This window comes from Belonocnema kinseyi, chromosome 10 (genome assembly GCF_010883055.1).
Source record: "Belonocnema kinseyi isolate 2016_QV_RU_SX_M_011 chromosome 10, B_treatae_v1, whole genome shotgun sequence".
In the NCBI taxonomy this organism is placed as follows: domain Eukaryota; kingdom Metazoa; phylum Arthropoda; class Insecta; order Hymenoptera; family Cynipidae; genus Belonocnema; species Belonocnema kinseyi.
In genome coordinates, this window is record NC_046666.1 from 66,888,455 (window position 1) to 66,899,076 (window position 10,622).

General features: G+C 32.0%; 1 protein-coding gene across 3 annotated transcripts in view; it reads right to left on the minus strand.

Moving 5' to 3' along the window:
- The window catches only part of LOC117181572 (protein borderless), a 15,990-nt gene extending 5,578 nt beyond the window's left edge, over positions 1 to 10,412 (minus strand). The window contains exons 1-6 of one of the 3 annotated variants that reach the window (XM_033374401.1): positions 10,185 to 10,412; positions 9,881 to 10,100; positions 7,059 to 7,201; positions 4,297 to 4,519; positions 2,416 to 2,582; positions 2,167 to 2,311 (exon numbers count right to left, since the gene is read on the minus strand). In XM_033374401.1, the coding sequence (XP_033230292.1) occupies positions 2,167 to 2,311; positions 2,416 to 2,582; positions 4,297 to 4,519; positions 7,059 to 7,201; positions 9,881 to 9,953 (751 nt within the window). In that variant the 5' untranslated portion in view covers positions 9,954 to 10,100; positions 10,185 to 10,412. Of the gene's footprint in view, positions 1 to 2,166; positions 2,312 to 2,415; positions 2,583 to 4,296; positions 4,520 to 7,058; positions 7,202 to 9,880 lie in introns of all 3 variants that reach the window. The other 2 variants (XM_033374402.1, XM_033374400.1) reach the window with 2 other exon arrangements.
- Between the last annotated feature and the right edge of the window lie 210 nt (positions 10,413 to 10,622).

Sequence of the window (10,622 nt, forward strand, 5' to 3'; positions counted from 1 at the left end):
TTCAGAATTTCCCAAAGTTTACTTCTATCTACCTTGTCAAAAGCTTTTTCTAGGTCAACAAATGCACAGAAAACTTTTTTTCCTACTCTCAAACTTTTTCCTTTTATTTGCCGTAAGCTAAATATTTGATCCGTACATGACCTTCCTGGCATAAACCCACTTTGGACTTCCCAAATCTTTGTTTCTAATAATTGAAATCTGTGTTTCACAAAAAATGTTTTACTTAAAATTCATTTATTGTATCATTCATCCCAAAAATAACTAAATTTTCACGATTTACAGGGAAAAAATTTTTTTTAACAAATGGAAACTGTTTAAATAATTGCAGAATGTCTTACAAAAAAATATTGATTGATTATGTCATTACTTCTAGTGAATGGTAACTTTTCACGATTTGGTGAAGATTTTTTTTACAATTATATGTTGTTTAAATAATTGAAGAATATTTTTAACAAAAGATGTAACTCTTAACTCATAAGAACTGTACAATTTATGCCGCAAAAATAATAAATTTTTACGATTTACATTAAAAGAAGTAGGTTTTAATAAGTAATAATTATTTATAGAATTAAAAAAATAGTTTTGAAATACTTGGAAAGTTGCGTTTTACCGAATAATAAGAATTTATACCAAAAAAGTGTTAAAAAAGTCGCCTTTCACACAACCCAGGTGGAAATGTCGGTAGTGTGCCGGAGTTCACCAAGGGGGCAGTACTGGCCCAGTACTGCTCACCAGTACAGACAGCCGGTGGTTCGCCCAGTACTGGGAGAACGTTGGCTGCACTACCGGGGCGGTACTATTCCAGTAGTACAAAAATAGACTTAAAAAAAAACACGTCTACAAATATAGTCAGGGTGTTTTGAAATGTCGAGAAATTGACTATACAATTAAGGTGAAAACCATTTTTTTCTATTATTTTTTTAAGGAAAATATTCTAAGTTCCACCTCCATGAAAAATTTTAAATGTTCAGAAAAAATTACATTGGATGTATGTTTTAATCGTTGTAGAAAAGTCTAAAACACCTAAAAAGCAAAACGTTACACGAAGGTTTAAAGAAAATTGTTATTGAAAAAATATTATTAAAAATAAAATTGTAGTCGATTTAAATTATTTACTTAATAATTATTTTATTGATATTCCTGTTAGGAGTTTGTGTATTTTACATTTACATATCGTCGTATAATAATAAATAATTAGAAAAAGAGAGCTCAAAATTGGTTACTTTAACTTTTCTGAACTGTAGCTTATGAGGATGGCTTCTTCACCAAGTTTTAACTTGTCGGTTTAGCGCAGTGGTTAACACTCCCGACTGCTAAGCGATAGACTTAGGTATAGATATGTAGGTTCGGTCCTCCTTAGCGTTAGAAATTTTATTTGTAATATAATGTTTAAAAATGTAATATATGTATTCATTCTAAGCAGTGCCATTAACATGTATTGATAAAATACTAGCAATCAATTATTATTTATTTTTTAAATGCCGAATGTATGGTCTTTAAAACCATTAAATAATTTTTTATCCTGTCAGTATTGCGCCAGGACATAGGAGCAAATGTATTTTTCGTAACACAAAAAAGAAAAGAGTGTATCATCAAACAAATGATGATGACCTTATGAAAATGACCATTAATAATTACAATTTTAATGGAATATAAAAAATGAAAATTTTAGTGTCATATTACTTCATTCAGTTACCTTAATTGACATTATTTTATTATAAATTGTATTGCGTATAAAAGAGTGAGTTTGTACGATCGTAAATGTATTAATATCTCAAATGTCATACAAAATTTATGTAACGGTTTAATTGGTTTGCACGGTAGTAAAGGTATCTTAACGTGTCCAAATGAAGTTTCTATCTCGGAGAAACCAAATGAAAAGGTTTTAATTCGCGTGGAGAACTCTAGAAGATTCAAAAACCAGTATAAAAAAATTATAAAGGATCATCAACACCCTAAATTCTGTAGCAGCTTTTATTTGATCTCCATGATTTAGCACCTTTTTCTTTGGTTTCTCTAAGATGGAACCTTTTTATGTATGGATACGTCGATCTCATTAGTCAATTAATCTTGATAATATCATCAAGCACCAATAAGAATATGTGATCGAAATATTACTGAGAACTGTCCATATATTCTCAATTTAAGTAACTATAGCATACTTACACTGTACATTAAGATAAGCTGATGCACTATGTTGCTCCCCTTCGATATTGCTCACTACGCAGGTGTATTCTCCTAAATCGCTCATATCAGTTGGTTTAATTATTAAAGTTCCATTGCCATCAACAGATATTCGATGTTTGAGATCCTAATTTAATTGAGAAGAAAGATTACACTTGCATTATTTGCATGTAAAGAGTATCAGTTTCACATTCTAGGTGGAATGTTTCACGAAAAATTGTGTAGCTTCACCTTTATTTCTGAGACTTCAACGCCCTCGTGGAACCAGGCGACGATTGAAGAAGGGTTCTTGGCGACGCAATCGAAGGACGCAGGTTCACCCTCCATTACGGTTCCATTGATGGGTGGTATTGCCAGAATAGCCTCACCTGGAACATTCCCGCCCGGCGGCCCCACACCTGGATTGAACGATTTAACTAGTCTGCCCGGTTACCGGTTAGTAAAGCTATTATATTTAGCTAGATATGTATATATTTGTATATAATCTATAAAGGGAGTGAGTTTTTGATTACAATTAAAAAACAAACATTTAATTAAAATTGTTTGTTAAAACAAAGTATCTATCAAACTCGTCAAAATACCCATGATTATGGGTAATTGTCCAAGAGTTAATTGAATTAGTCCATGTGATCTTGAAACAAACAGAAAATATTTCCAAACCAACTACAGTATTTTTAATTTTTTGGGCTGTAATATATATGTTTTATAAAATACCTAGACACTGATGTATGGGAAATTGCATCTCATGCGATCAGCTGGACAAAAAACTCACTTAGTTTCCATTTTATAATAACCGCTAATTATCCAATACAAAAGTAATTATAGATACCGTTTAATAAGAAATAAATAAAAAAACTAAGCGGATGCAGATAGATCCAATGCAAAAGCTCATGGTTGCGAGCGATATATATATATATATATAAGCTTTAGATAGAGGTGATGTCATTATTTGAAATCAGTGAAAAGAAACGAAACTTTTGTGCGATTCAGGTTTGTTGGGACACTTCCAGGAAAAGGTGCAGTTAATCCATTATCGATACTCTTAATTCTCTTTCATAATTTCTCGCATAAGTAGTCTGGTTAATGCTGCTTCATCATACGATTCTGTAATTCTGTAATTCTGTAATTCTGCAATGCTGGAAAGAACTGTATATGTTAAATTTATAATAAAGGTGTATTTTCTTCCAGTAATAACTCGACTCGCTGCAAATTTGTTTGGTAGACAGTCATTTAAACATTGACTGCAGTTATTTCCAGTGTACGATGTGCTGGAAGAATATTATTTAACCGAGAAAAGAAATACTTTAGGTTTTTAATATCAATTCCGTAATGTTATAATTTAAGCAAATTACTATATGTTCTATATTTTAAATTCTTAAAAATATGTAGGGAAAGCCGGGGCAAAGCGGACGTATTAAGTTTTGACAATAAAAAAAAACATTTAAGATCAAAGACTTTTTTAGTCTAATGGACTTGTAAATTTAATAGACTTCCAAAAGCAATACATGGAAAATTTATAATTTGATTAAATAAACTTTTCTGACAAAGGTGACTAACCTAAGTTAAACTACCCGCGGATAGAGCTAAATATATGAGTATTAGTTTTCATCTTTTTTACGTAAATTAGTGAAAAACAACCCTACAATCAAAAACCAAAAACAACAGCAATCACAATGTATTCGGACAAAGAGGATTTCTCATCTGTTTTTCACAATCAGATTTGGCCAGACAGTCCTCGTCCCCTAACATGGGTCACAGGACGTAGGACCCAATTATTAGAGGCGATAAAAATATTTTTGTTATCACTATTTTGACATGAACAATCAAATTGTATGATTTAAAAACTTCAATGAGACTAATTTAATGATTGCTGCAAAAAAATATCAATTTAAAGTTTGAGCCTAGAACAACTTAATTGTTTCCTCGACAAATGGTTCCCCCTCGATAATTGGTACCCTACAACGTTGAACAATATTTGAATTAATTTCGTTGAATTTGGTATTTAATAGTTCCTTATATTCTGTCTTGAAAGAGAAGAATCGAAAGAAAAAGTGAGAAAAATGAGTTGGCATTTAGAATTAAGCGCAATCTTAGAATAAACCCGAAACTTACCATCGATAGAGAGATGTAACCAAGTACCATTGTTTCTTGAACTGGGTGTCCGGTTTGGGAAAATGACCTTACACTCGTACCATCCTTGATCACTGTCTCTGATGTTGGTCAGATTGACGCTGCCTTGGCCATATCCAGAAGTATCCTCCAACCTGTGAATGCGACCAACGAAGTCGTGAGCTGCGGAAGTCGCGTTAGCGTAAGAAGAGAATATAGTTCGACCCTGAAACATTAGACGAACCAATTATTGCGAGTTAAGGTCCTCAACATCATTGTTCAAGCTGAGATCCGTGCATCCGCTATTTCGCTCTGCTTGTCTCGTAAATTAGAAGAATCGACAAGAGCCAAAGACACATGTATGTACATCAAATTGTGTCTCTATAAAGATGAAATAAATTATTGATTTTGATCGAGCTATTTTTTAACGGGTTTTCTCCGGTTGTAATCGAGACCTAGCCTAAACAAGGTTGAAGAAAAGCACACTGATAAGCTTTAATCGCCTAACAAAGCGTTAACAGTGACCTACTGTTTAGATCCCTCGAGTCGTTGCGACGACTAAATATAATACAACCTTGCGTTCCGTAGTAGCTGTTTTGCATGTCTATCAAGGGCCAATGAGGTTGACTTTCAGCTCATTTGATGGACCGAAATGGGCTTTTTGCATACAAAAATTCTTAACAAATCAAATACATACATATATTTTTCAAAAGCTCATTTTTGATACAGTAATAAAGTGATTGATAATTCAAAATGAAATTTGCATTTTACCTTGTGATCCGAAACGATATTTCTTAAAATTATTACCGTTTATTTATGAAGAAACATATAACCTTCTTCTTTGTATTGTTTTCAAGGAAAAATCGTATATGACAGTGGAATACCATCACACTAAATCATTATTTCTCCGGAACATACTCAGTTTTTCAATAAAAAATTTGTTCCTCTTATTCAGCCTTCCCGTATCTCGGGAGACAATTTTTATTATTTTTTGTTGATTGAAAAATAGATATTTAGTCGCTATCCAAAGACAATTTTGAAAATCCATGAAGTTTTTACCATCATAATTCTTAAATGATTTACTCGAAATTGGTTAATTTCGGGAGAAAGTTTTTTGTTTCAACTTAAACTTGCACTTTGTATCGTGATACGCAACAAAGCCTGTTCCAATTTTAGGTTTCGCTCTCCTGAAAAATTCTGATTTACTTGGTTACCTAATTATGTAATGCAACCCTTCATGTATACTTCAATGTGACATGATTGTGAAATATAGTGCTTCTAATGTGTTTGATCAACTCTTGAATATTTTCCAAAGACATATATGCTATTGTATATAAAAATTGAATAGATATTGTTAACCTTTTTCTAAAAACTTGCAAAAAATAATTAATTTGGAAAAAATAGGTTTAGTAACAATTTTACAATGTATTTTAAACAAGTAACTTATTTCTTATTGATTACTATGTTATTAAGATCAACACCTCATCTGACCACAGAAGCAGAATATTCTCATAAATATCAGTGTACGTAATCGAGATACATTGATCTATATAAACCTTGGTTTGCGATTTGAGAAAAAACGTATTTGAAATGCAACACCAAAGAGTAAGTGAAGCTGTTTCACCTCATGGTTCTTGGATGCATTCGCATTGAAGCGTCATAGTAAGAGAGTGTTAAGAGCAATATTCAGATTGAGCAAACTAGTGGCATTTAGCTTCCTTAATGTGCTTTAATCGCCAATCAGTCATAGCGCGTTGAATTATCATTGTCGTTGCATACGCCAATTGTTAAATGCAGCTACGGGCTTGAAATGCGCGTGGGTGACTGACTGGATTCATTTTTCCAATCTATAGTCAAAGTTTATATGAATATCTTACACATTTATGAAAGAAATTAGTTTTAAATACAAGTTTGACAATATGGGTTTCTTATTTGTCTCAATGTCATTAGAAAGCATCATAGAAAAAACTAAGAATAAAATTTGTTGCAGGAAATTTTGTAGAGCGATAAAGTGTTGTTTAGCCAACTTCGCGTCTTTCAAAAAACATGTGTTTGTCATGGAAAAACAAAAGAAAGTTTAACCGATATTTGTGTAAAGTTTATCCTCTGAAGTTAATTATTGTTGCAAAGAATCTTTCGTCGAAAATCGATGTAAAGTTTATCTTCTGTTTTTTCTGTGAAAGAATCTTTTTGCATCAAACATTATCAATTTGCGTAAAAATTCTCCAAATCTTGCAGCCGAATAATTCTGTTTGTGCAAAGAAGATTGCAAAAAACTTGTAGTCTGAGTGACAATAAGTAACTTTAAAGAATTACTTCTTTTATTTTATGATTTGTACATCGCATGTCTAATGTTTATATACAAATAGGAAAGAAGTCAGATAAAATTATTATTCTCCTTAAAAACAAAATACAAATTTTAACTAAATGATGTACAACGGTGATAATGAAAAATGAGACAATTCTATATGTATAGTAATTTAATATATGCAAAAAAATCAATACAAAATACAAAACTGAAATAGGGGACCTCAAAATCATATCCGATTTTTGATTTGTTTATAATTTCGTCACGACAAAAGTAAAATTTAGGCTATTGTGTGTATTCAGATTCGAAAATAATTTCTCTTTTCTTTTAGAAATGAATCATCCTAATTCCTAATGATCACTTTAGCTGAGAGATAATAATCTCGTAATAATTATCTAATAAATTTCAATTGTGAAAGTCTTAGATTCCATAGTTAAAAAATTATTGTCCGACTTACATCACGCTTCCAATGCAAGATGTAAGGTATCGGTATCTCGTGCGGAAAATCGAGATCACAATTGAAGACGACATACTCGCCAACACCTGCGGTAAGATAGGTTGGCTCCTTTTCTTCATCCAATAATAGTCCGTATCCTAGAGCTGAAGATAATTTATCATTAGAATTGAAAAATTTTCCTTAAATCAATTGAAAAATAATTAAGCCTTTACGAAAAAACATTATCGGAAAATCAGCCAATCTATAATCATTCTCTTATTATTTTTTCGCCATTACAGAAAATTATTATAGGAATTAATAATATTCTAACATTAAAGAATTCTTGCAAAATAAAGATAAAAGAGAATATCTATTTATTTTAAACCATTTATATGAAAGTAAATTTATAGAAAAACCTAAGAAGTTTGATCATTTTTATTCATAATTACATTTTATGATTATATTATATTTAAATCTATATTTATTTATAATGATAATTAATTATTTTGAATTATAAAAAAATTTTAAATCGCAAATGTGGAAAAAGACGAAAAAAAAGATATAATAGAAGGAAGGACTGAAAAATTCAGAATCATTTCGCTATCGGATTCGTCTATCGTTGGCAGTTTTGCACAGTTTCGGCACTTAATCGTCTTCACCAAATATTTGTGGCACACATTTTTATGGTATGCCATGAGATCTGCCATGTTGCCATGATGCTGATGATGCGTTATTATTAAGAACAAAAAAACAGGTTCTACCGATAAAGAGTATTCAAGCCAGCAATGCTTCTTGCCTTGATTTGCTAATACACGTGTTGATCGGATAAATTTACCAAGATACGTTGTCTTGTGGATTCGACTGGTTGCTCGCTTTTTCCAGAAAAAATTGCAATGAATCACAAAAGCTGCGGCAGAAGAGACGTTTTTTAATAAAAAACGTTGCGTGAGACGACTGATTCGTTTTACATTGAACCATATTTGAATAGTATATTTGGCGAAGAGTGGCAACGCCTCTTTTCGTTGCGTTATAAAAAAGATTTATAACCTGTACTTTTGTTGTTTCTAATTTTCAGCATTGCAACTATTACAACAACTATGACAGCAGAATCACTACACATCGCAAAATCACGCGTTGCAAGTGCGCGCGCACATTTGAAAGAGTTTACGCGAAAAATTATGTTTGCACGTTTATCATTACTCTTTTTTCATGCAAATATGAGTGATATGCATACTCTTCTACTCACGGTATTCAAAGTTAATGTTGCAATGAACAGCGGGCCTGCGAGGCCCGGCTTGCCTTTTTGTGTAAGTAAAAAATATATAAGTTTCTGTAGAGCACTCCACAACTAGAATTTTCAGAAACCCTTAATTTTTTTTATGTATTTAGACTTCGCCAAAAGAAATTTCCACGCACAAGCCCATATTTGATACACAACTCTTTGTAACTCGAAAATTGTGACCCCGGGCCTCTGAGACCCGCTTGCCTTTTTAAGGGTTAAAACGTGATTTATTAATTTTACTTTTTGTTTTATTTATTGTTTAAAACAGTTTTTGAAACATTTTTTTTTAATCTCTAATAAATTTATCTATTGTAAAAGATTTGCACAAAAGGTCTTACAACGAGAAAAGTATGTTTTCCAAAATCAGTGTGATGGGCTGCTGATGTTTGAAAACATACATTTTTCGTTTCAAGACATGTTGTGCAATAATTCTCTAACGCAAAGTGTCGTTGTTAGAGATTATATTTTTTTTATTTTTTCTAAATTTATTAGACAGAAATCATAAGAAATATAAGTTGATTCCCTCCTTTTAGGTTTGGTTATAGGTCAGCTATACAATTTGTACGCACTTTTATATGAGTGGTCCTAAATAAATAATAATTCCTCTAATAATTTCCTATAATCGCTTAAAAATTATTATAGAAAATCCTTTACAGGAAAATGATCACATACCTATACTTTCTCTATAAAATTTTTCGTAAGGGTGTTTATAAGTTTTTGTTCATTATTATAAATGATAGGTGATAAGTAAGCGCATAAAACATGATAAATCCATTTTTTTTAACAAATAAGTTACGCATGGTTTTATCATTTTTAGAATTCGAGGAATATGATTATCGACACTTGGTTAACAAAAAATTCTATACCATTAAAATCTCGCTTTAAAAATGTTCTTCAATAATTCGATAATACTGGATATCCAATCAGATGGTGTGCTTTGATACTATTTTAAATTTTCTACTAATCTTGCTGTCGTCCAAACAAGAGAAGTTGTAACTACATTTTGGATAAGTCCCCTACCATCCCGATTTCTGTTAGGTTGACAGGACACCCATCCACAATGTAATTACTTTTCTTGTTTGGACGGCAGCGTTGTGTCTTTAAAAATAGTGAAATGGCGATGAAATATTTTATAGCACGAAAATAAACTCGTGAATAAATGAAAGAAAATAAATAAATAACTCAGTTATTCTTTGCGTTGCATAAGTTTAATATTAATATGATGAAAAAAATATTGGTATGATTTAATGTTTTGAAGATTGATTCTTTTAAAATATGACACCCTTCAATATAATCAAATGATGTAACTCATTATTTTGTCGTCTAATCTAAGCGGGTTACAATTAATGCATAAACTAATATTACTCTATTTTGAATGTCAAAAATAATGAAAAATTTAACTTGATACAAAATTGTTTTGATGTGACTTTCAAGTAAAGAAATTGTCACTTTCTTCTAAAACCTCTCAATGATTATTAAAATAACATCTATTATCAGATCAAAAGTTATTTTCACAGTTATGATAAAGCTATTATGCAATAAAATTTAATAAAGAAATTACCTTCGCAGGAAAGAAGAATGATCAGAAACTTGTAAATTCTTATAGTAAGTATCGTCATCATACCGAACTTCATCTCTCGTTGTTAGACAAGGAATTCTGAAGTTCGTAATCGAGATCGGAATCAAGTCGGAAAATCACTTCTTGTAAATGTAGCGGCCAAAACAATAAGCGGAACACATCTGTCATCACACTCACTCATCAATCTCACCGGCCTCACCACCTGTATGAACTATTTATCACCACCCACTGGTAACTGAAGCAAAAGAAGTTAGTGATTCTTAAGTCATCAATGACTTGTCCTTACGCTCGATCGGAAGCCTTATGCTCTTTGATTCCTTGATGACTTAGATCGCGACGTCTTTCGCGATGAAGGGTCGGTTGAAGAGAGGAGAGATAGAGAGTGAGAGGGAGAAAGATCTGGTTGGGGAGAGGATTCTAAGTCGAATAAATCCAGGAGTTCGCATCCGCCTGTCACAACGTGGATGCTCCCCGAGTGGTCCAGAAACGTACGAACGAGATCAGCACGTAATTGCAGCTTGTTCGACTAAACGGATAAACACCAAAGAGATCAGGATAGAAAGAGGAAGAGAGATAGAAATAAGAGAGTGGGGGATAAATCCAACTCGCACGAACCTATTTGTAATATTGTCGTAATCAACCGCACGTCACACCCACAATCCTTACAAATTCGAATGCTTCTACTGATTTAAGTAGACATTACGGACCGCCCATAAACTATTAA